The sequence below is a fragment of the Bubalus bubalis genome, chromosome 4 (assembly GCF_019923935.1).
Source record: "Bubalus bubalis isolate 160015118507 breed Murrah chromosome 4, NDDB_SH_1, whole genome shotgun sequence".
Lineage (NCBI taxonomy): Eukaryota > Metazoa > Chordata > Mammalia > Artiodactyla > Bovidae > Bubalus > Bubalus bubalis.
In genome coordinates this window covers 16,217,489-16,243,437 of record NC_059160.1, presented here as the reverse complement: position 1 = coordinate 16,243,437, position 25,949 = coordinate 16,217,489, and the positions used below count along the sequence as shown (strand labels likewise).

The following is a 25,949-nucleotide window of genomic DNA, read 5'->3' as shown; positions in this document are numbered from 1 at the left end:
CCAGCCATGTGGCCTTGGGCAAGACCTCCCTTCCCTGGACTGCAGCTGTGGGTGTCCCTTCTCACTCCAACGTCTCAGGCTGCAGCTCAAGCCCAACCTCTCAACCTGATTCCTGCTCCAGTGCCCACGCTCTTGGGCGCAGTTCTGAGTGGGGGCTGGAGCAGGCCAAGGGTTGCCCTGGTTTCTATCCAGGTGAGTCATCCAGGGTTTCACAAGCATTGCCGTTTGGGTCCTGGCTTCAAGCACATGAATAAATCAATTTTCACCCCTGCTCCCAGCTCCTGGGTGATGACCACCCTGCAAACCCAGCTCATATTTGCAAGCCCTGTGATGGTATTCTTCAGCTAAGATACATGGTGGGAAACTAGGCACTAGCAAAATTGAATGAAATGCCCTAAAACCAGCCCCCTGGCACTTTCCTGACCTGTCTGCCATAGCAGGTGAGGGTCAGGGAGCAGGAAAGCACTCAGGAGGAATGCTGATGTTTCATTTCCGGGTCAGCTCTTTGAAATGGCTCAGTCGCCATGACCCAGCCTCGACCTGCCAGGTGTCCAGAGAATGTGGCCAGACTCACTTGGATGATTTCCTCCACCCGAGAAAATGACAGGGTGGGAGAGTCTGAGACTTGGTGGGAGACTATGAATTAGAGAGAGGGGTGAAATTAGGAGTACAGACCGGCAGGAGCAAGCCTGGGGGAAGAGTCTTCACCTCTCAGAGTTGGTGTCCTGCTTTGTAAAATGGGCCTTTTTCCAGGCCCTATTGGCAGTGGGGACACAGATTCATAGCTCAGAAATATGAGAGTGGGGTGTATGAGTACAGAGGACACGTTTGACTGCGTGAGACAGACGCCTGATTTTGCCCCTGTGACCCTGCCCCTGTCCTGCACCTTTGGTCCACCATCTGATGGCTCAGACAGTACAGAATCTGTCTGCAGTGCAGGAGACCCAGGTTCAATCTCTGGGTCAGGAAGATCCCCTGGAGAAGGAAATGGCAACTCACTCCAGTATACTTGCCTGGAGAATCCCATGGACAGAGGAGCCTGGTGGGCTACAGTCCAGGGGGTCTCAAAGAGTCAGACACCACTAAATCCCTGGTTTCTCCCAGCATCCAGCCCATTCTCCTCATCTGCTCTGTTACCTGCCACCTGGATCGCGTGCAGGGTCTGAACAATTATCCCTGAGATGTCAGTTTTCTCCAGATGGAGACCAACCAGGTGTCTGAAGGTCTGAGGCTAGGAATCTGGACACAGGAAGCTGGAGGATGGGAGAGAAACTGGTGTGAGAAAGGGCCATGGAGTGGGGTTGAGTCTCTAAAAGAAAGAGCAGAAATACTGGGGGAAAGGTCAAGGTGACACTGATGTAGGAAATGGTTTGATGAAAGAAAACAGAGCGACGGCTTCCCTGGTGGCTCAGTGGTAGAGAACCCACCTGACAATGCAGGACACACGTTCGATCCCTAGTCCTGGAAGATCCCACATGCTGCGGATCAAATAAGCCCGTGCACCACAACTTCTGAGCCTGCTCTCTAGAGCCCGGAAACCGCAACTACTGAAGCCCAAGCATCCTAGAGCCCTTGTTCCACAACAAGAGAAGCCACTGGGATGAGAAGCCTCCACACTGCAACTGGAGAGTAGCCCCTGATCACCCCATCTAGAGAAAAAAGGCCCTCACAGCGACTAAGACCCAACACGGCCAAAAATAAATAAATGTGTGCTAAGTCATTTCAGTTGTGTCCGACTCTTTGCAATCCCATGGACTGTAGCCTGCCAGGCTCGTCCGTTCATGGGATTCTCCAGGCAAGAATACTGGGGTGGGTTGCCATGCCCTCCTCCAGGGCATATTCTCAACCTGGGGATCGAACCTGTGTCTCTTTCATCTGCATTGGCAGGCAGTTTCTTTATACTAGTGCCATCTGGGAAGCCCTATAAAATTATTTTAAAAGTTGTATCTTTTAAAAAGAAAGAACAAAGTAAACAAAACTAGAGTCTAAGAAAACCACCGCTGAACTTGATAGCCTAGATTTGGAGTGGGGGCAATTCCCAATTCACAGGGAAGGTGGCACAGATAGACCTTAATTCCAAGCAAAGCCAGTATATGATATAACAGCTTGTGGAGTTGAAAGAGACCTTTGAGATCACCTTCTCTGGATGTTCCCCAAAGTGGCAACTGATCAGAACCACCACCCTAGACTCACTAAAGCAGAATCTCAAGGTTGAAGAGGATTCCAGTGCAGCCTAGCAACAATTACAGATGCCCTCCAAACACCTGCTTCTGCTTCACTGCTTAAGTAACAGGTGACTTGTTGAACCCCATACAGCTACCTAGCAGAATTCAAGAGCCGGGACTCAAAGTCCAGACAGACACAAACCATACTAACGTGCTGTGCGGCATGATTCCCCGTGGGGGTCCTTTAAATAGAACATTCCTTGACTTTTTTTTTTTAATTTCAACTTATAACATTTACCCAAGTCAAAGCATAGTGTTTAAAATGATGGATGCCAGTGGCGCAGTATGTCTGGTTTATTTGTGCTTTTTTTTCAATATTTTTTAACATACAATAAAACTTCTGTGCATGCGTTCTATGAGTTTGAACACTTGCACACTTGTGGAAGCACCACTACTATCAGGATCAAAATAATTCCCTCAGAGGACTTCCCTGGTGGTCCAGTGGTTAAGACTCCAAGCTCCCAGTGCAGGGGCCCTGGGTTCGATCCCTGGTCAGAGAACTAGATCCCACAGGCCGCAACTAAGAGTTCAAAGATCCCGCAGGCTGCAACTAAGACCCGGCACAGTCAAATAAATACATACATAGATATTTCTAAAGAAAGTTCTGTCACCCCAAACCCTCTTCTGCTACTCCTTTGTGGCCACCCCTTTCCCCCAATCTTAACCCTTGGCAACCACTGATGTGTTCATCACTGGTACAAATGCACTATTTCCAGAATGTCATATAATGAAATGATACACAGGCATATGTTGTTTTATTGTGCTTTGCTTTATTTACTTCGCAGATTCTGTTTTTTGGCTTTTTTTTTTTTTTTTTTAACAAATTGAATATTTGTGGAAGCCCAGCACTGAGCAGGGCCATTGGTACCATTTTTTCCGACAGATTTTGCTCACTTCATGTCTCTATGCCATGCTCAGTTGCTTCAGTGTGCCCAACTCTGCGACTGTAGCCTATGGACTGTAGCCTGCCAGGTGTCTCTGTCAATGGGATTCTCCAGGCAAGAATACTGGAGTGGATTGCCATGCCCTCCTCCAAGGGATCTTCTGGACCCAGGGATGGAACACATGTCCCCTCTGGCTCCTGCATTGCATGTGGATTCTTTACTGCTGAGCCACTGGAGAAGGTAATTCTGGCAACATTCAAACTTTCTCGTTATCATTATATTTGCAGAGGTGATCTGTGGCTAGTGAGCTTTTTTAAAGTCTTTATTGAACTTGTTACAATACTGTTTTTTCTTTATGTTTTGGTTTTTTGGCCAAGAATCATGTGGGATCTTAGTTTCCCGACCAGGAATCAAACTCGCATCCCCTGCATTGGGAGGCGAAGTTTTAACCCCTGGACCGCCTGGGAAGACCCCGATCAGTGACCTTTGATGTTACTGTTGCAAAAAGCTTATGACTTGCTGGAGGCCCTGAAGATGGTTAGGATTTTTTAGCGATGAAGCATTTTAAATTAAGGATGAAGCATTTCTAAAGTAACGTATGAAGCACTTTAAAATAAATTTATGTCTAAAATTAATTAACTTTTAGACATAATACCAGTGCACATATAATAGACTATCGTATGGTGAAAACATAATTTTTATGTGCACTGGGAAACCAAAAAATTCATCTGACTCACTCCGGAACCAAACCAGCAATAAAGGTGTTGCTATGCTATGCAACCTTTAGAGAGTGACTCTTACACTCAGCATAAAGCCTTTAAGATGCACTCACGTTGTTGTGTGTATTAATAGCTCACTCCTTCCTACTGCCAAGCGCTGTTTCACTGTGTGTTTATGGTTTGTTCATCCATTCATCTGTCAAAGAACATTCCAGTTGTTTCCAGTTTTTGGCAATTATGAATAGAACTGCCATAAAAAATCATGTACACGTGTGTGAACATGTTTTAGTTTCTTTAGGAGTGAAATGGCATGGGATTTCTAGGTCATATGGAAGTGCCTATTTACCTTTGTGAGAAAATGCCAAACTGTTTTGCAGAGTGGCTGAACCATTTTGCAATCCCAGCAGCCATGTATGAAGAGTTCCAGTTGCTTTGTATCCTTGCCAGTAGTTGGTATTGTCAGTTTCTATTTTATTTTGCCCATTCTATTAGATGGGTGGGCATTCTTTCATGCACAGTGAAACGTTTATAAACATCTCACCATGGTTTTAATTTGTATTTCCCTGGGGATTAATGGTGCTGGACAGCCTTTCATGCACTTGTTTGTTATCATTATAACCTCTTTGATGAAGTGTCTAAGGCTTTCAGCTCTTTTTTCAAAATTGGGTCATTTTCTTACTGTTGAGTTTCAAGCTTTCCTTATGTATTCTAGTTAGAAGTCTTTTGTTAGATAGGGATTTACAAGTACTGTCTCCCATTCTGTAGTTTGTTTTTGCCTCTTTTTGGTGTTGTCTTTTTCAAAGCAAAATTCTAAATTTTGATGAAGTCCAACTTCTCACTTTTTTTTTTTCTTTTATGAATCATGATTTTGGTGTCCTATCCAGGGACACTTTGCCGAATTCTTGGTATCGAAGATTTTCTTCTGCTATTTTCTGAAAGTCTTCTGGTTGTACATTTGTATTTACATCTCTCTTCTTGGTTGCGTTTTGGTAACTTGTGACTTTCAGAGTTGGTCTGATTCATCAAAGCTGTTGGATTTGTGTGTAGAATTATTTGTAGAGTTCCCTTACTAACCTTTAATCTTTGTGGGGTGTGCAGTGATATCTCCTTTTATTCCTGATATTGGTTATCTGTACTTTCTCTTTTTTTTTCTTTTTGTTCAGTATGGCTAGAAGTTTATCAATTTTATTGACCATTTCAAAGAATCAATGTTTGTTTCATTGCTTTTTTTTTTTTTTTTTGGTTTTCATATTCATTATTTTCTGCTCTTGGGTTTTCTTCCTACTTGCCTTTGCTCATCTTTATGTACCTTCTCAAGGTAGAGAAGTACAGATTGTTGACTTTAGACCTTTCTAACGCAAGCATTTGATACTCTAATTTTTCCTGTAATCACTGCCTTAGTGATTGCACATATTTTTAATATTTTATGTTTTCCTTTTTGTTAAGTTCACAATATTTCCTAATTTCTTTTGAGACTACCTTTGGACTCTGGGTTTAGAAGTGTGTTGTTTAATTTCCAAGTGTTCGGCAACTTCCTTTTTATTTTTCTGTTACTGATTTCTAGTTTTAATTATATTATGCTCAGAACATATATTTTGTATGACCTTTTAAATTTGTTAATTTTATGACCCAGGATATAATCTATCTTGGTAAATGTTCTGTGTGCACTTGGAGAAAAAATAGTGTATTATACTATCTTGTGGGAGTGTTCTAGAAATTTTAATTAGTTTCTGGTGTTTGATGGCATCATTCAGTTCTATGAAGTGAAGTTGCTCAGTTGTGTCCGAGTCTTTGTGACCCCATGGACTGTAGCCTACCAGGCTCTGGGATTTCCCAGCAAGAGTACTGGAGTGGGTTGCCCTATACAGCTATATATTCACTAATTTTGTTTACTTGTTCCATTGATTACTGGGGGAGCAGTTTTGACTTTTTTTTTTTTTTTTGCTGTAACTGTAGACTTGTCCATTTTCTCCTTGATATATATCAGTTTCTGCTTCATGTATTTTGAAGCTCTGTAGTTAGACACAGAGACATTTTGAATTATGTCTTCTTGGAAAACAACTTTTTATCATTGTTCTTCATCCCTGGTAATTTTCTTTGCTCTAAAGTTAATTTGTCTGATATTACTACAGCCACTTCATCTTTCTTTTGATTAGTATTTGCGTGGTACTTCTTTTCCCATCCTTCTACTTTTTTTTTTTTTTTTAATATTTGTTCATTTAGTTAGCTGCACTGGGCCTTAGTTGCAACATATGGGACCTGGTTCCCTGAACAGGGATTGACCCCAGACAGTGGAAGCATAAATTCTTAACCACTGGATCACTAGGGAAGGACCTCTTCCTTTATTCTTGACATCTCAAGTCTCTTCTGTTATTTCTCTTCTGTCTCAAGATCACCCTTTAGCATTTCTTTTACAGTAGATCTGATGGTAACAAATTCTCATACTTTTCCTCCACCCAAGAATGTCTTTATTCCACATTCATTCCTGAGTGATATTTTCACTGGATACAGAATTCTGAGTTGACGATGTTCTTTCAGGACTTAAAGCATTGTTCCACTTTATTCTGGCTTCTGTAGCTGCTAATGAGAAATCTTCTGTAATCTGAATCATTGTTTTTGATATATGTTTTTGTATATGAAATGCGTTGTCTTTCTCTGAATGGCCTTAGAGTGTTTTTCTGTCTTTAATTTTCAGCAATTTGATTATGATGTGTCTGGTCATGGATTTCTTTGATTGTATCCTGTTTGCTCTCACCAAGTTTCTTGAGTCTGTATGTTTATCTTTGAAGAAAGTAGGGAAAACCACTAGATCATTCAGGTATGACCTAAATCAAATCCCTTATGATTATACAGTGGAAGTGACAAATAGATTCAAGGGATTAGATCTGATAGACAGAGTGCCTGAAGAACTATGGACAGAGTTTCATGACATGGTACAGAAGACAGGGATCAAGACCATCCCCAAGAAAAAGAAATGCAAAAAGGCAAAATGGTTGTCTGAAGAGGTCTTACAAAAAGCTGTGAAAAGAAGAGAAGCTAAAGGCAAAGGAGAAAAGGAAAGATATACACATTTGAATGCAGAGTTCCAAAGAATAGCAAGGAGAGATAAGAAAGCCTTCCTCGGTGATCAGTGCAAAGAAATAGAGGAAAACAGCAGAATGGGAAAGACTAGAGAGTTCTTCAAGAAAATTAGAGATACCAAGGGAACATTTCATGCAAAGATGAGCACAATAAAGGACAGAAATGGTATGAACCTAACAGAAGCAGAAGATATTAAGAAGAGGTGGCAAGAATACACAGAAGAACTGTACAAAAAATATCTTCATGACCCAGATAACCACAATGGTGTGATCGTTCATCTAGAGCCAGACATCCTTGAATGCGAAGTCAAGGGGGCCTTGGGAAGCATCACTACAAACAAAGCTAGTGGAGGTGATGGAATGCCAGTTGAGCTATTTCAAATCTTATAATATGATGCTGTGAAAGTGCTACTGCACTCAATATGCCAGCAAATTTGGAAAATTCAGCAGTGGCCACAGGACTGGAAAAGGTCAGTTTTCATTCCAATCCCAAAGAAAGGCAATGCCAAAGAATGCTCAAACTACCGCACAATTGCACTCATCTCACACGCTAGTAAAGTAATGCTCAAAATTCTCCAAGCCAGGCTTCAACAGTACGTGAACCATGAACTTCCTGGTGTTCAAGCTGGTTTTAGAAAAGGCAGAGGAACCAGAGATCAAATTGCCAACATCCACTGGATTATCAAAAAAGCAAGAGAGTTCCAGAAAAACATCTACTTCTGCTTTACTGACTACATCAAATCCTTTTTTGACTGTGTGGATCACAACAAACTGTGGAAAATTCTGAAAGAGATGGGAATACCAGATCACCTGACCTGCCTCTTGAGAAACCTGTATGCAGGTCAGGAAGCAACAGAACTGGACATGAAACAACAGACTGCTTCCAAATAGGGAAAGGAGTATGTCGAGGCTGTATACTGTCACCCTGCTTATTTAACTTATATGCAGAGTACATCATGAGAAATGCTGGGCTGGATGAAGCACAAGCTGGAATCAAGATTGCCAGGAGAAATAACAATAACCTCAGATATGCAGATGACACCACCCTTATGGCAGAAAGTGAAGAAGAACTAAAGAGCCTCTTGATGAAAGTGAAAGAGGAGAGTGAAAAAGTCGGCTTAAAGCTCAACATTCAGAAAACTAAGATCATGGCATCTGGTCCCATCACTTCATGGCAAATAGATGGGGAAACAATGGAAACAGTGACAGATTTTATTTTTGGCGGCTCCAAAATCACTGCAGATGGTGATTGCAGCCATGAAATTAAAAGACACTTACTCATTTAACGAAAAGTTATGACCAACCTAGACAGCATATTAAAAAGCAGAGACATTACTTTGCCAACAAAGGTCCGTCTAGTCAAAACTATGGTTTTTCCAGTGGTCATGTATGGATGTGAGAGTTGGACTATAAAGAAAGCTGAGCACCGAAGAATTGATGCTTTTGAACTGTGGTGTTAGAGAAGACTCTTGAGAGTCCCTTGGACAGCAAGGATGTCCAACCAGTCCATCCTAAAGGAAATCAGTCCTGAATATTCACTAGAAGGACTGATGCTGAAGCTGAAACTCCAATACTTTAGCCACCTGATGCAAAAATCTGACTCATTTGCAAAGACCCTGATGCTGGGAAAGATTGAAGGCTGGAGGGGAAGGGGACGACAGAAGATGAGATGATTGGATGGCATCACTGACTCGATGGACGTGAGTTTGAGTAAACTCCGGGAGTTGGTTGTGGACAGTGAGGCCTGGCTGTAGTCCATGGGGTCGCAAAGAGTCAGACACGATCTTTTTTTTCTTAATATATATATTTTATTGAACTATAGTTGACTTACAATGTTTCAGGTGCACAGCAAGGTGATTCAGTTATACATATACACGTATTATTTTTTAAATTATTTTCCATTCTAATAATTTTTCTGTTCTGTATTTTTCGCCTCACCTTCTGAGAATCTGTTGACAGAAATGTTAAATCTTTTAATATTGTTCAACAGGCCCTGAGGCTCTGGTCATTTTTTGGTTGTTTTTGTTTTTTATCTTTTGTTTAGATTTCATAATTTTTTTTTCTTTTTTTTTGGCTGTGCCGCTCAGCTTGTGGGATCTTTGTTTCCTGATCAGGGATTGAACCCAGGCCCTGGCAGTGAAAGCTCAAGTCTTAACCACTGGACCACTAGTGAATTCCCCAAAATTGCATAATTTATATTAATCTACCTTCAAACTCACGCTTTTGTCTGTCATCTTCATTCTGCTATTAAAACCTATCCAGCAAAGATTTTATTTTGGTTATTCCTATTTTTCAGTTCTAAAATCTCCATTTACTTCTTTGTACCTTTTACTTCTCTGCTGAAACTATTAATATATTTTCATTTGTTTCAAGAGCATTCTCCCTTTCTTCTTCCAATATAGTTATACTAACTGTTTTGGAGTCTTTGCCTTCCAAAAATTCTGTCATCTCTGTCTTTTCCTAGAGAGTTCTTTGCATGCTGAGTAATTTCAGATCATACCCTGAAAGATGGAATACAGTTTCAAGACTCTGGGTCTTATGAAAATACTAAAGAGAATATCTTCTGTTTCAGCAAGTGATCGACCAGGGTAGAGTCAGGCAGCAACCTGCCTTTTTTTGCACTGTGGTTCCAATGTCAATTTAATTTTCAGTTTGCAGTGCTATTCGGATCAGTCCTACACGTGTGCCACCCAGTGGCCAGTCAGACCTGGACGGTGGCCCATCCTATAGCTCAGCTCACAAGGCTTCAGGTAAGCTGTTCAGGATCAGATTTATGCTTGCACAGTTCAGAGGTGAGCCCAAGAGTTTGCACAGAGCTATCTGGGCTGCTCTCTTGATTTCTCTTTCTGTGATCTCCTGGTACTTTCTGGTTCTCTGGAGCTTTTCTTTCCAATCCTCTGGCCCCAAAGTCAGAGTTTTAGTTTCTCTGCTCTGCTGGACATTTTTTAACATTTATTTGGCTGAGCCATGTCTTAATTGTGGCACTTGGATCTTTAGTTGCAGCATATAGGATCTAGTTCCCTGTCCAGGGATCAAATTTCAGCCCTTCTGTATTGGGGGTCTTAGCCACTGGACCACCAGGAAAGTCCCTCTGCTGGATATTTCTCACTATGTGTCTGGGTCAAGCAATAAGAGAAGAGAGAAAGGAAAAAGAAGGGCAGATTCGCTCCACATTTTTGTGCCCAGAGCTCCAGTGGTCAGAGAGAAGGGTTTTCCTTCCCAGAGTTTTCAGTGTCTGACCAGCCACCGTTGCCGTCACCGTGCTGCTGTGGCGACCGCCACCCTGGTGTCCCGCGGGGCTGGAGGGGAGAGGGGAAAGAAAGAGGGGACTTCCTCCCACTGCCAGAGCCCCCTTCTTAGACCTGCAGCTGAGGGCTCCAAGGGGAGCCTTTCAGCTCACACCAGATGTGCATTCTAGGTTTGGGCTGCCTTTGGGTTCATTCCAGGTGATACTGGAGGGGTGGGGGGAAAGGAAAACTCACCACTGCTTTAGTGGAACTTTGAATTCTGGTGTCTTTCTCCCAGCTACCATTTACTTCTTGTTTGCTTGTTTGCTTTTTGGGTTTTTCTGGTTGCACCGTGTGGTTTACAGGATCCCAGTTCCCAGGGATCGAACCCCAGGCTCTCAACAGGGAAAGTGCATGGGTCCCAATCTCTGGACCACCAGGGACGTCCCTGCTTTGTTTACTGTTCACCACAGATCTCAGATAACTGCTCTGTGCGTTCTGTCCAGGACTGTCAGAGAGACAGGGTGGGGTGAGCCTACTCCATTTACAATCTGTGTGACCCTAGGCAGGTTAAGACGACTTTTCCATACCACATCCGTCATCTTTAGAAGCGGATGGTAGTGATATTAACCTCAGAAGGTTGTTGTATTAAATGAGTTTATATCCATAAGGCACTAAGAGTGCTTGATTACAGTAAGTGCTTAATAAATATTACTAACAGTACTTAATAATAAATAATATTTTTCATTAGCAATTATCATAGAAAGATTAGAAAATAGAGATGGGCAAAAAGATGAAAGTCACCCAAAATCCCAATGCCCAGAAGTATAATATATGCATTATGATTTGTATTATTTCAAATTTTTCAGTCAAGATATATTTATTAATTGATTGGACACATGAACAATTAGTAGAAGCATAGAACTGTATTCCCTGTCCTGTTCCCCAAATGATACATTTCACTTTAGGGAACCAAAGCAGGTCACAGGAAGAAAACTTTCAAGCTCTGGGCCTTCTTCCCACGATTCCTCCCACTCAGAATGCTCATCCTCCCCTTTCTTTATCAGGTTAACTGCTACTTGGGTATCTAGTTTCAATTTAAAGGTCACATCCTCCTAGGAGGCTTTCCTGACCCCAGATGAGAAGTAGATTCTCTGGTAAGGGCTTTCGTGTCACCCTATACTTCTTAGTACTTACCACGCACTTAATTACGTAACCATACAGTTAAGAATCTCAGAGGACAGACAAGTTCTGTACTCAAGAGTTTCACATTTGCTCATTTTTCTCTCCCAGATGGTGCCCCTGGCCTCCCCATCCATCCTCCAAGGCCCTATGGTTGAAGCCTGTTCGGCTGATCCAAGGTGGCACTAATCTGGGCAAGTCTGCTTACATAAATGGGCCATCACAGCTCCGAGCTGAGTCAATGAGCAGTGAAGTCCCATTTTCCAGTCCAACCGCAGAGATCCGAATTCAGTAGGAACTGGGGTGCAAGTGGGGTCCAGCAACATGCATTTTCAAAAGCTGCCCTGATGATTCTGATGCTGATGGACCAAAAAAACTGCTTGTGGTAGGACACCTCCGACACGCCTTCCAAAGATCCTTGCCTTCTAACCATCACTAGGCTGGACCTGGTGACTGGTAAATGACGGGATGTTTCCTCCCCAGTTAGGTTACAGAAGACTGGGCTTTCACCTTGCTGAGGTGGTCTCTGGCTCTTGCTCTGATGAAGGGGGCAGCCTCTGACCTATAGTCAGCCAAGGAGTGAGGACCTCAGCCTGACCACCCAGAGGTAGGGAATCCTGCTGACAATCACTGGCTATGCCCAGAAGTAAGTCCCACCCACTGGAACCCTGAGCTGAGACACCCTTACTCACACCCTGCGGTAGCCTTGGAAGCGACCCTGAAAACTCAGCAGAAAACTGTAGTGCTGAGTTGTGCAGATTTCCGGGCCGTAGAAACCGAGATAATAACCATGTGTTGTTTTAAGCCACTAGGTTTCAGGGTAATTTGTTACACAGCAACAGAGAACTCACTCACTGCCTAGACATGCCCCTCCAAACTACTGTCTCTCCACCCATACTGGAAGATGCACCTAAGCAGAGAATTTCTCACTTCTCTTTAATACGATCTCATCAAATACGGGCTTCCCAAGTGGTGCCAGTGGTAAAGCATCTGCCTGCCAATGCAGGAGATGCAAGAGACGTGGGTTTGAGAAGAGGAATCTGGGAGACCTGGGTCAGGAAGATCCCTTGCAGAAGGAAATAGCAAACCACTGCAGTATTTTTGCCTGGAGAATCCCACGGACAGAGGAGCCTGGTGGGCTACAGTCCACAGGGTCAGAGTTTGACACGACTGAGCACGCATGCACGCACGCACATCAAATACTGGCTAGAGACGCTGTCTTTGCTTTTTGCGTAGAAAGGTGCACCCCAGTCCAAACATACTTTTTATGTCCAGAGACTTTGGCTTAACCTTCTAAGAATTACCTGTTTCATGTGTGTGAACTCTGAATTCGCACGAATTCAAGTTCTCTTTCTCCTCCTATCAGTGGCCCAGCCCTAAGCTCCTCTAGCTAGGGTTGCCATCGAGTTGGGATCATCGTCTGAGAGTGTACAAGTGATGAGAATTTTCGGCTAGAATTTTCCTGGAACCCTAGGCTTTGTTATACATGGAATCCCTAATGCGCTAAGTCACTTCAGTCCTGTCCGACTCTGTGATCCTATGGATTGTATCCCACCAGGCTCCTCTGTCCGTAGGATTCTCCAGGTAAGAATACTGGAGTGGGTTGCCATTTCCACTTCCAGGGGATCTTCCTAACCCAGGGACTGAACCTGCATCTCCTGCATTGGCAGGCAGGTTCTTTACCAATAGCGCCACGTGGGAATCCTAAATCCTGAACCAATTCCACGGTCAAAACAGTCCACAATAATTCACTCCCCCATCTCCAAGCCTTGGGAGGCAAGTGCTCTGTCTTTGTAAGTCAAACTGCATTTGCATGTCCTTGAGGCTGTGAATGGCCCTTTCTCCCTCTGGGTATAGGACCTGGCAGTCCAAGACCACCCACATCAGACCCTGGAGCCCTTCACTGAAGGTTGGAACTGCAGGGATCAGGGCAGTTATGGAGTCAAAGCTGGAGGCAGCTTACAGGAAAACGAGATATTAAAGTTCAAGGAAAAAGTGGGGTATGGGCAGAGGGAGGGGACACAGGCTCGAAGCACCAGGAGTTAGCGACTTCTACAGAAATGGACAGTGTGGGAGGACAGAGGGATTTATTTCAAAGGTAAAGACTTGAATCAAGATGCGAAAGTCTCAATAGGCTCCAATACTTTGGCTACCTGATGCGAAGAGCCAACTCACTGGAAAAGTTTACCCTAATGCCGGGAAAGATTGAGGACAGAAGGGGACAATAGAGGATGAAATTGTTGGATGGCCTCATTGACTCAGTGGATATGAGTTTGAGCAAACTCTGGGAGATAATGAAGGACAGGGGAGCTTGGTGTGCTACAGGGCATGGGGTCACAGAGTCAGCTTAGCGGCTGAACAAGAAGCTAGTCTAGACCAAAGCTAAAATGAGAGGCCGAGCGTCAACTGCGAAGACAGGGCTCGCTGGACTGGTCTCAGGACGTCTCCACTGCCCCTCAAGACAACAGACTCACCCAGCCCACTTTTAACCAAACACTCAGGATCCACCCCTACTTCCAATTCTATTTCAAACTGATACTTTAAGACCAGTAAACGATGGTCTCCCCCTAGAGGACAGCACAAGCTAGGGAAAGCGGCTCGGTCAACGCTGGGACCCTCAGGAGGCAACTGCCTCTCATGCAAGTGGGAGACCAACTGTCCCTTACACTAGAGCACCCCAAGTTTAGGGTGTGCACAGCAGTGTACTGAGCCAAGGGGACCAAACCCACACCTCTCGAATGCCCTGCCATGGACGGGGGACAGGAGTCCAACTACAGCTTCTTACTGAGACCTGAGAGTCCTGTGATTTGTTTTCATTTGTTTATTTCTGGCTGTGCTGGGTCTTCACTGTTGCTCAGGCTTTTTGGGGGTTACTCTAGTTGTGGTGTGTGGGCTCCTCGTTGCGGTGGCGTTTCTTGTTGTGGAGCACGGGCTCTAGGGTGCACAGGCTTCGGTAGTTGTGGCACGTGGGCTCAGCAGTCACAGCTCCCAGGCTCTCGAGCATGGAGTTGGTAGCTGCGGTGCACGGGCTTAGCTGCTCTGCGGCCTGTGTGATCTGCCCAATCAGGGATCGAACCTGTGTCTCCTGCATTGGCAGGCGGATTCTCTACCACTGAGCCACCAGGGAAGCCCTCCTGTGTGGTTTTGATGCAAAAATTGAAGTTTACTATCAACTCTTGCCCTAGAATTCTATGAGGTGGACGTAAACAGGCTGAACTCAGAGTTCCCTGAGAGCAGGGACAGTGACCATCATTTTGCATCTCCAGCTGCGCACACGCTGGTGCCCAGCAAGCGCCCTCGGCTCCTGAATGAATGCCGACATACTGAGCAATCTGTTCAAAGTTCAACGGCCTAGGATCTAGGTCTCCAGGCACCCAGTGGGCTTCGGCATAGTATTTGGTTCTCTTGTTTTTCTGGTACTTTGCTTTAGAGTGAGCTGGGAAAGAGCCTTCTGTGCGTCCACAAATACCAAAGACAGAAGACACCCCCTGCAGGGCTGGTGAGATAGTTTGTAGATAGACTTCTCATAGATTTATTTGTGTGTCATGTTATATATAGATATATGTATATATACTCTTTTTATACAATCTATATCCCCTCCCGTTCCCCACCAAACTCACAAGAGGAAGTATAAATCCTTCCAGGATGGCCGTCAGGCTTTCGAGGGACAGCCAGGGCCAAGAAAGAACCATCTCATGACAGCTTGAGAACAGCTGTCTTGAGGCTCTGGGGTCACTGGAGCAGCAGTGCTCCCATGACCCGACGTGGGGAGACAGGATGGGAACGGCTGCAGAGGGACAAGATTCTAGGCTGCGAGTGTTCAGCGACTCCTAGAATGGCAGGCTGGCTCCCAGAGCTCTCAGCATGGGAATAAAAGTGGGAGCCCTACGGCTCTTTGGATGCTGCCTGAACAGGCTGGGGGGTGGGGGCAGGCGGGCAGAGGCATGCAAGGTGTGGGCGGCAGGAAAGGGACTTGTGGGTGTTATGGTGGGGACAGTGGTGTGTAGTGAATGGGGACAGATGCTGGGTCCTAAAGAAACAGGGCGAAGAGCATGGCGGGGGGGAGGAGGGGACAATGGAACACGTAAGAAAGTCATGTGAAACAACAAGTACCAACAAAAACATGACTTGTACGTCCCTCCTCCCTGGAGAAGGTGTGGCCTATGCTTGGGGGTGGGGGAGCAGGCATGGGAGCCGGCAGGGCTAGGGGTCAGGAACCTAGATTATCAGCTGGCCAGGGGCACAGGAAGGCTGAGGACTCCTATGGGGTGGGTGGGTGGGCAGTGAGCACCCCACATCCCGAGAAGAAATGACAGTCCTTTCAGTTCGACTTGGACCAAATCTTGGCGCTCCCTCGGAGCCTGGCAAGGGGGAAAGAGAGACAGAGGGGGCTGTAGGGAACCGCTAGGCACTGCACCCCCCCATTCCTGACCCCCACAAGTGTCTGAAGGGATGAGGGAGGCAGAAGCAGGCAGGCTGGACTCGAGTGGCCCCCCACACCCGCTCACCCCTTGCCCTTGGAGGCTTTTTTGCTGGGCTGGCGCTGGTTGGTGCCCGGGGCCGGCTCCCTCAGCTCAGTCAGGTGCTGCTCGGGGTCCTGAGACGTGGCCGCGGCCGCTGCGGCTGTTGTAACCTTAATGGTTTTCTTCAGGTTGGCGACCTACCCGGAGGAAAGGAATGGGGGGAAACAAGGAAGGTTCCAGACCCTGACTGTCCCTGCCCACCTGGTCTGTCTCCACCACCGTTGTCCAAACTCCTCTGCCCGGGACAAGCAGTCCGGGCCAGAGGAGGAGCTGGGTTCGGCCGGCTGGCCCCTCAACTGCTCACCTCACTCTCGATCTGCTGCTTCAAGCCCAGCTGCTGCTCCTTGTGCTGGTTGGCCCGGCTCACCTGCTCCTCAATGCCTGACAGGACCACCTCGCAGCCCACACACCTGTGGGAATTGGCGGGGAGGCGGTCAGCGTGGGAGGGTGTTGACCACAGGTTCACGAGGAAAAGACTCAGGGAGACCCCTCAGTCCCAGTGTCGGGAACCCTGTCTGAGCTAGAAGTTTTGCCAGGGCACCTGGAGACCGCCTGTGAAAAAATTCCCAGGACAGAAGGACACTCAGGGAGGAAAAGGGAGGAGACAGGCAGTGCCTGGAGTGATGTGCAAGACGGGAAAGGGGAAGTGTTAGTTGCTCAGTTGTGTCCGAGTCTTTGTGACCCTATGGACTGTAGCCCACCAGGCTCCTCTGTCCATGGGATGCTCCAGGCAAGAATACTGTAGTGGGTTGCCATGCCCTTCTCCAGGGGATCTTCCCAACCCAGGGACTGAACCTGGGTCTCCTGTATTACAGACAGGTTCTTTACCTGCCTTGGAAGCCCCCCCAAAATGGGAGTAGGAGCTAAAACAGAAACAGGGTGGCAAAGGTTACAGAGGAAAAAAGGAAGGCACGTTAACAAACTGAAGTCAGACAAGAACACAGAGAAAACAGACACGGGAGAGGCCAGTGGCCTGTGTACAGTGCTGGTCACAGAGCGGGGGAGCTGCATCCAGCCTGAGACGGGTGACCCACCCCCCAGGGGACCACCACTCAAGGTTACCACCCCCGCCCACACCAGGTACTCCAGGCATGCTTCTCCCTCCGGCCCCCACCCCTCCTCCTTCCCTTTCAAAGTCTCATCCTCTGCCCTGCCCAGCCCTCCTCCCTCTCCAAAGCACCCCTCCCTTCCTGGGGTCTCACCACTCCTGCAGGGTCCGGGCGATGGCGCTGAGGTCCTGGCGCTGGATGTCCCGCCCGATGCTGTAGTCGACCTCCAGCCGCTGGTGGCGCTGGTCCAGGGAGCCGCGCAGCACGTCGGCGTACACAGCCTCGATGACCAGGTCTTCTAGCTGCCTCACGTTGCGCAGGGCCAGCGCCTCCAGCAGCACTGCATAGGGGATACACTGGGGCCCCAGGGCGGCGGGGTCTGTGTGGGGCCGCGGCAGAGATGGGCTTCCAAGACGCCCTTCTCTCCATCCCCCTGCCCACCCTCCACTCCTACTCCTAATCGCCTCCTCTAAGAGGCTGGTTCTAAGGCAACATAAATTAACAAGTATTCCCACCTGAGAAATAACAGGATGAGAATCTTAAATAAAAGACATACGCCCCCTTGGACTTCCCAGGTGGCGCCAGTGGTAAAGAACCCGTCTGACATCACGGGAGGATGTGGTGTGGGGGAGGTCTGGAGCTACTCCATCTACTTCCAAAGACGCATCTCACAGGAGTCAGCCTGATTTACGTAAAACCATAAGCATGACGGAGAGTGAGGTAACACCTGGGAGATGCAGATGGGTGGGGGGATAGTCAAAAACAGGACCCAACAGGGAATACAAATGTGTAAACACTTCTGGGTTATAGATTTCTTTCTTTTTGGTCACATGGTACACCTTGCAGGATCTTAGGGGAGGAGGGGGCTGTTGAAGGACACAGCCAGCAGCATCCGTGTTGCTATTCTGAATCCAAACGCAAAAGGTGTTTTACTTAGAACCTGAGTTGGTTGAAAAGCAAAAGAGAAAACTAGCAGAATCATATTCAGCCCCAAAGGCCGAAGGTAATGGAGTTCAGATGTGGGCCCTGGAGGATCGTTGGGGGAGGCAAGAAGAAGCAACACGGTGACCGTTCCCTTCCGATGGACCCTCGAGAAGGGACATACAGAAAGGTGTTCTGTGACTCAGGACCCGATAGGGACTGTCACTCACCTTGACTTTGGCAGCTAAGGTGACGACTGATAGGTGTCGAAGCTTATTCTTCTGAGCCTCTGTGAGTGGGGGAAGATTCCGGGCTTCGGCTAGAAAAAAATAAAGTGTAGGAAATCCTGATTTGCACTTTTGTGGGAAGTCCTAGCCTCCTTCCTTTTTTTTTTTTGAGTTTTCCATGCCAATTCAGGTCTTGACCCTGACCCTGTGTACCCAAGGGATCTAAGTCAGGTACCCTAGGAATGTCTTATAAGTCCCTCTGTAAATTGCCCTTCTCCCACCTCCAGTCTCCAGAGCTCCAACCCCTCCGGTTACCTAAGTAGTCAGCGTACGTCCCGTAAGCAAACACTGTGAGCAGCCGGAACGTGGAAGCAAAGTCGCTCTCAGCCAGCTGCGGAAACATGAGGGGAGAGAAGCAGTGACAGGAAGGGCCTCTCTCCCCACCCTCCAGACTCTGCCTGTTTGAACCCCAATCTCCGGGCCCAGCTTTCCCCTCCAACATTAGCTCTCCCAGCTCACCGAAAGGAATTCTCTGCCTCTCTGATTGCTCTCCCCAAGAAAGCCTCATTTTCACCTCCAGGCCTTTGTTGATTCTGTCCCCCAGACCCACAACACCCTCTTCCTCCATTTGCCTCCCAATTCCTACCCTAAAGTCAGAGTTAAAAACTTTCGTAGTGTTTAGTTATCTAACACATCTCACACACACGCACACCCCCCGGACATTACAAACTGTGTTGTTTCATCCTTAGAGTGTATCTAGTATTTCTGAATTTGAATACCCTTAGGAGTCTGCTGTACTCCCCAGTTCACCAAGGACTTCCACCTTGGCCTCACTCCCTTGACAGCTGCAGGATCTGGGCCGGCATTGGCAGGTGCCTCTGCTTCAGACTGGTCTCAGCTGGGAGCGTGCATCACCCAAGCCAGTCCACCCAGACGTCCTCTCCTCCTACCACTGATCACCCACTTAGTCCATCAGAGCCCACCTGATGCTGTTACCTAACAATGTCTTTCTTTTCAACAAGATTACAGACCTGGTTTCTCCCACTCCGATCTAGCAGAAATGTGCATGTACTTGGCTCTGCTGATAAATACTTGCTAAATAAGTGATTTATACATGGATATCCATTCATCTTATCTCCGCAACTGGACTGTACGTTTCAGAAGGGAAGCCCTGTGCCTTGTACTTTCCTGGTATTCCCAGATGACTAGAAGAGTGCTAAACAGGCACCCAAAACCTACCTCTCTTCCTTCCCCTTGATTCTCTTTGATTCCACTGCAGAGGAAAGCAGGGAAAGAAGGCGGCCAGTTTTCTTTGGACAAGAAGTATCCCGAAAGGTTAACTGCATTGACTCAATCACTGGCCCTCAAAAAATTTACTCAGAGTTCACCCACCTACCACCATAGTATCTCAGAACTTTGGCTGGTGCCATACATCTTGGTAATCTACTCACTCTGGACTTTAAACTCTTAACTCTATCACTTCTGTGTGAACAGTTCTCTCCCCTGTGTTCCTAGCATATTATTGTGTGTCTTGAAGAAAAAGATACCTTCCACCTTAGCTAACTTAAGTGAATTTACCGGTCATGACAATTTCACATTCATTCCTTCTATTTGTACCAGACTTTACACTTTCACATAATCTCACCTGATTTCTACGACACTGAGGGGCAGTAACAGGTCCATTTTGTTTTGTTTTTTTTTGTGGCCATACCATGTGGCATGTGGGATCTTAGTTTCCCCACCTGGGATCAAACCTCCACCCCCTGCATTGGAAGGTGGAGTCTTAACCACTGGACTGCCAGGGAAGCCCCCATGTCCAGTTTTTAAAAAGAAAATGTAGGTCCTAAAATAAAAGTGACCTGATTAAGGTAACAGGCTTCCCTGGTGGCTCAGACAGTAAAAAACCTGCCTGCAATGCAGGAGACCAGGGGTTGATCCCTTCCTGGGGAAGATCCCCTGGAGTAGGAAATGGCAACCTATGCCAGTATCCTTGCCTGGAAAATCCCATGAAGAGAGGAGCCTGATGGGCTACAGTCCATGGGGTCACAACGAGTCAGATACAACTGAGCAACTAACACACACTACAATCAAGGTAATATGATTATTAAGAGCTGTAACATTGATGGAGACAGGCTGAAATCAGTTCTCCTATTCTGAATCACAAGCTCTTATTCAGCTGAATGGTTATCGGGTTGCAAAACGAGCCCTGTCCACCCATTCTTAGTCTTCAGCCCCAGGCCTCCTTGGGAGATATCCAGGTCAGGAACCCACCTCTCTAACATTAGGCATATCCAGCAGTTCCCCAAACACGTAGACACCAGGAGCCTCCAGCACCTGGTGGATGAGTGTGGCCAGCGCTGCCCCCTTGGCAGACTTGGCCAGGAGCAGAAACTGCTCCTGGTTCTGCCCTGTCACCTTGACCTCCGCACTCATGTTGGCGCTGAGCTGGGGGGACCTGGGCTCAGGAAGTCTGGAGCTGCAAGGAAAGAGGATGGGAAGCTGGAGGTTTGTGAACTGGGGAAGCTGGAAAGCACAAGGCCTAGGGGCTGGATTGCAGAGGCACTGAGCCACTTTGTAACCACAGTGTAACCCTCCTATCTTAGGAATCCTAAGATCAGCCACTTCGATGGCACCCTGGCTGATACAGCGTTGTCACGCCCACCTCCCCCATGCCTGAGCCTATCCCCAAATCCCACCACGTGCACCCCATGGAACTCCAAGGCACAAGTCTCAGTGGGGGAAGGGATGTTACATAGTGTCCACCCCAAAGACGACGCTTCCCCAAATATCCACTGTGCCCCGCAGGTGCCCCACACCACGTGACCTCACCCTAGCGCTCCTTTCACGTGGCTCCGCCCCCTCCCTTAAAGAGGCCGCCGAGGGACCGTGGGCTCCCGCCGGCTACCCCGTCGTACTCTGGGTCAGACTCTGCGGGCCGCTACCTGGAAGCTCCGTCTTCCAGCGCACCGGGCGGGGCCACCGCTCCGTCACCTCCGGCAGCTGTTCTCAGCTTTTCCTGCCACCTCCCTGCAGGGTCACTCTGGGCCCTAAACTCTATGGCTGGCTTCCGGCCGTACTTCCGCTCTTATGGGGCGGATTTCGGGCGCGACATGCCCCGCCCTCGCCTCTGACTGCTGAAGCTCCTGAGAGCGACGCAGGCATTCTGCGCTCTGATTGGCTGTTGAGGAAAGACTGATGGACGACTTTTTTCCTGCTCTGTTTCAATAAAACTTTATTGTTGGTCGGGTGCTAGACGCTAAATGAGGAGGGGGCTCCTAGTCTCAGGCAGGTCCGGGCTTGTTCAGAGTTATATCTAAGCTGCCTGCCGAATAGCTCGGAGAAGGAAATGGCAACCCACTCTAGTACTCTTGCCTGGAGAATCCAATGGACGGAGGAGCCTGGTAGGCTGCAGTCCATGGGGTCGCTAAGGGTCGGACACGACTGAGAGACTTCACTTTCACTTTTCACTTTCATGCATTGGAGAAGGAAATGGCAACCCACTCCAGTGTTCTTGCCTGGAGAATCCCAGGGACGCGGTAGCCTGGTGGGCTGCCGTCTTTGGGGTCGCACAGAGTCGGACATGACTGAAGCGATTTAGCAGCAGCAGCAGCAGCAGCCTAATAGCTCGACTTCTGGCTTCATGGGGTGCTTGAGGTGAGAGGAAAGCTGTGATCGGAAGAGAGGGTCAGAAAGAAAAAAGGAAGGTAGGATGAAGAGAAGAAGAGGACATCAGTAATAGACGTCCAGTAGCAGAGATCACCTGGGTATAGCAACCACTCGTTTTTTTTTTGGAGGAGCAAGAGGAAAAAGTGGAAACAATAAAGGAGATAGTAATAACTACCATGTATTGAATATTCCCTGGTGGCTCAATGGTAAAGAATCTACCCTGCAATGCAGGAGACTCCGGTTTGATCCCTTGGTTGGGAAGATCCCCTGAAGAAGGAAATGGCAACCCACTCCAGTATTCTTGCCTAGGAAATCCCATGGACAGAGGAGCCTGACAGACTAGTCCATGGGGTCGCAAAAGAGTCTTAGCGACTAAACAACAAATTGAATATTTATTATTGATCAGACATCTTTTAAAATTAAAATTGTATCCCACTGAATCCTTGTAACAGCGTCCCCATTGTGACTCCAGGACACCATCTTATCATGATTACAACATGTGTTTATAGAGAGATGCTTTTCTGTAATATTGACTCTTTTACTTCCTGGGGAAGGAAAAAAAAAAAAACCTAAGAGGAGGGAAAGCATATATTGTTACTCTCACTCTACAGCTTAGAAAAACTGAGGCTCATAAAAATTGATTTTACGTGGAACCTATGTGTTTTCAAACCTGGATTTTCAAAACCCATGTGTTTTCAAATCTTTCCAATTCACCATGATACTTTAGGTGAAAAAAATAAACAACTAACATTTCTATAGTGTTCTGTATTTCATACTGGCCTTGCAGAAGGTCAAATGAGAGAGTTAATGATGTCTTGGAACTTCTGGTGAGGCACTGAGCTAATAGTTTACTTATTCATTTGATACTTAAAACAATTAATCATTGTTTCTCTTTTCCAAATGGAAAAATAGGCCTCGGGGAGTTAAGTAAACATGGAAAAGAGAGAAGGAGATGAAAAAGAATGAGGAGGAAGAGGCAGGGGAGGAGAAAGAATAAATGAGTTGATACCTCAAAGTGAGAAGGAATCAAAGGCATAAGAAACCATCCAAAGTTTGGAGGAACCAAATAATTATTCGATCTAACCATATCTATTAATATTTAAAAAGGAAAGGAAAAAGAGAAATATGAGGAAAGAATGAGAAATGAGACAATATATGTTCTATTATGTGCCATGTCTTGTTCAATGTTTTAAAGACTATATTTTTAGAACAGTTTTAGGTTTACAATAAAATTGAGAGGAAGGTACAGAGGTTTGCCATATAGCCTCTGAGCCTACACGTGCATAATCTCCATTATTAACATCAGTCTAGGGACTTCCCTGGTGGTCCAGTGCTTGAGAGTCCATGCTCCCACTGCAGGGAGCATGAGATCCATCCCTGATTGGGAAGCTAATATCCTACGTGCTGCGCAGCATGGTCAAAATTTTACCTAAGGGTTGACTCTTGGTGGCATACATTCATTGGGTTTGGAAAACTGTATAATGACATATATCTATGATTATTATATATATTATATATATAATATCCTTGCCCTAAAAATTCCCTATGATCTGCCTAGTTATCTCTCTCCACCTCCCACCCCTGGCAACTACTGATACTTTTGTCATCTCCATCAGATCAGATCAGTCGCTCAGTCGTGTCCGACTCTTTGCGACCCCATGAATCACAGCATGCCAGGCCTCCCTGTCCATCACCAACTCCCGGAGTTCACTGAGACTCACGTCCATTGGGTCAGTGATGCCATCCCGCCATCTCATCCTCTGTCGTCCCTTTCTCCTCTTGCCCCAGTTCCTCCCAGCATCAGAGTCTTTTCCAATGAGTCAACTCTTGGCATCAGGTGGCCAAAGTACTGGAGTTTCAGCTTAGCATCATTCCTTCCAAAGAAATCCCAGGGCTGATCTCCTTTAGAATGGACTGGTTGGATCTCCTTGCAGTCCAAGGGACTCTCAAGAGTCTTCTCCAACACCACAGTTCAAAAGCATCAATTCTTCGGCGCTCCGCCTTCTTCACAGTCCAACTCTCACATCCATACATGACCACAGGAAAAACCATAGCCTTGACTAGACGGACCTTTGTTGACAAAGTAATGTCTCTGCTTTTGAATATGCTATCCAGGTTGGTCATAACTTTCCTTCCAAGGAGTAAGCGTCTTTTAATTTCATGGCTGCAGTCACCATCTGCAGTGATTTTGGAGCCCAGAAAAATAAAGTCTGACACTGTTTCCCCATCTATTTCCCATGAAGTGATGGGACCGGATGCCATGATCTTCGTTTTCTGAATGTTGAGCTTTAAGCCAACTTTTTCACTCTCCACTTTCACTTTCATCAAGAGGCTTTTTAGTTCCTCTTCACTTTCTGCCATAAGAGTGGTGTCATCTACATATCTGAGGTTATTGATATGTCTCCCGGCAATCTTGATTCCAGCTTGTGTTTCTTCCAGTCCAGCGTTTCTCATGATGTACTCTGCATATAAGTCAAATAAACAGGGTGACAATATACAGCCTTGACGTACTCCTTTTCCTATTTGGAACCAGTCTGTTGTTCCATGTCCAGTTCTAACTGTTGCTTCCTGACCTGCATACAAATTTCTCAAGAGGCAGGTCAGGTGGTCTGGTATTCCCATCTCTTGAAGAATTTTCCACAGTTTATTGTGATCCACACAGTCAAAGGCTTTGGCATAGTCAAGAAAGCAGAAATAGATGTTTTTCTGGAACTCTCTTGCTTTTTCCATGATCCAGTGGATGTTGGCAATTTGATCTCTGGTTCCTCTGCCTTTTCTAAAACCAACTTGAACATTGGGAAGTTCACGGTTCACATATTGCTGAAGCCTGGCTTGGAGAATTTTGAGCATTACTTTACTAGCGTGGGAGATGAGTGCAATTGTGTGGTAGTTTGAGCATTCTTTGGCATTGCCTTTCTTTGGGATTGGAATGAAAACTGACCTTTTCCAGTCCTGTGGCCACTGCTGAGTTTTCCAAATTTACTGGCATATTGAGTGCAGCACTTTCACAGCATCATCTTTCAGGATTTGGAATAGCTCAACTGGAATTCTATCACCTCCACTGCCTTTTCCAGATTGTCATAGAGTAGAAATCATTCAGTATGTAGCCTTCTCAGATTGGTTTCTTTCACTTTAAGTTTCCTCCATGTCTTTTTGTGGCTCGTTAGCTCACTTCTTTTTAGTGCCAAATAGCATTCCATTGTCTGGATGTATCACTGTTTTTGCATTGAGCTATTGAAGGACATTGGTTGTTTCCAAGCTTAGGCAATTATGGATAAAGCTGCTATAAACATCCATGTTCAGGTTTCAGTGTGAACATAAGTTTTCTCATCCCTCAGGGAAATACCAAAGAGCACAATTCCTGGATCATATGGTGAAAGCCTGTCCAACTAGGCTGTACAACTTGTATTCCCACCAGCAGTGAGTGAAAACTCCTACTGCTCCACACGCTCACCAGCACTTGGTGGTGTCAGTGTTAGGTTTGGGCCATTCTAATAGGTGTGTGGTTGCATCTCATTGCTCTTTTATTACATATTTTGCATTTCCCTGATAACATGATGTGGAGCTTGCCATCTGTATACCACCTTGTCTATTAAGGTCTTGGTTCACTTCTTAATTGGGTTGTTTGTTTTATTTGTTGAGTTTTATTGATAATAGTTTTAAAGTATATATTTTGGATAACAATCCTTTATCAGACGTGTCTTTTGCAAATATTAATATTTTCTTCCAGTCTGTGGCTTGTCTTTTAATTCTCTTGATATTATCTACTTCACAGCAGAAGTTTTGCATTTTGATTGTCAACCTTATCAATTATTTCTTTCACATATCATGTCTTTGATGGTGTATCTAAAAACGTATCAAGTTCATCTAGATTTTCTTCTATGTTATCTTTAGGAGTTTAATAGTTTCACATTTTACATGTAGGCTTGTGATCTATCCAAGTTAATTTTTGTCAAGGGTGTAAAGCCTGGATCTAGATTCCTTTCTTTTTATTTTTTTGCAAGTGGATGTCCAACACCATTTGTTGAAGAGGCTATCTTTGTTCCATTGCATTTCTTTTGGTTCTTTTTCAAAGACTAGTTGGCTCTATGGGAGTCTATTTCTGGGTTCTCTATTCTGTTCTGTTGATCTGTTTGTCTATTTTTTCACCAATATCATACTGTCTTGATGATTAAAATGCTTTATAGTAAGTCTTGAAATCAGGTAGTGTCAGTCCTCCAACTTTGTTCTTCTCCTTTAAAATTGT

General features: G+C 46.0%; 1 protein-coding gene and 1 long non-coding RNA gene across 4 annotated transcripts; one reads left to right on the top strand and one right to left on the bottom strand.

Annotated features, from left to right (window-relative positions):
- Window positions 1–14,055: 14,055 nt before the first annotated feature.
- On the bottom strand, window positions 14,056–21,135 carry COPS7A (COP9 signalosome subunit 7A). 3 transcript variants are annotated; one of them, XM_006065831.4, is made up of 8 exons: window positions 20,980–21,135; window positions 20,309–20,513; window positions 18,353–18,428; window positions 18,041–18,129; window positions 17,043–17,245; window positions 16,145–16,250; window positions 15,826–15,977; window positions 14,823–15,678 (listed from the first exon to the last, which is right to left on the bottom strand). In XM_006065831.4, the coding sequence occupies exons 2-8, from the start codon at window positions 20,468–20,470 to the stop codon at window positions 15,639–15,641; spliced, it is 828 nt and encodes a 275-aa protein (XP_006065893.1). In that variant the 5' UTR covers window positions 20,471–20,513; window positions 20,980–21,135; the 3' UTR covers window positions 14,823–15,638. The 3 variants fall into 3 exon arrangements, with proteins under 3 accessions (XP_044796944.1, XP_006065893.1, XP_006065894.1); XM_006065832.4 differs by having other exon boundaries at window positions 20,867–21,027; XM_044941009.2 differs by lacking the exons at window positions 14,823–15,678; window positions 20,980–21,135 and adding an exon at window positions 14,056–14,372.
- Window positions 16,762–18,458, top strand: LOC123333188. Its single transcript, XR_006550366.2, has 3 exons — window positions 16,762–16,920; window positions 17,465–17,609; window positions 18,325–18,458. It is a non-coding gene; the product is annotated as an uncharacterized LOC123333188 (long non-coding RNA).
- Window positions 21,136–25,949: the final 4,814 nt, after the last annotated feature.

Bases quoted from the DNA above. Each gene is read 5' to 3' on its own strand.
- COPS7A (XM_006065831.4), bottom strand. From the start codon at position 20,470: ATGAGTGCGGAGGTCAAGGTGACAGGGCAGAACCAGGAGCAGTTTCTG. The intron at 18,429-20,308 runs GTGGGTTCCTGA...ATGTTTCCGCAG, and splicing joins ATATGCCTAATGTTAGAGAG to CTGGCTGAGAGCGACTTTGC. The intron at 15,978-16,144 runs GTGAGCAGTTGA...TCCTCCGGGTAG, and splicing joins AGCAGCAGATCGAGAGTGAG to GTCGCCAACCTGAAGAAAAC.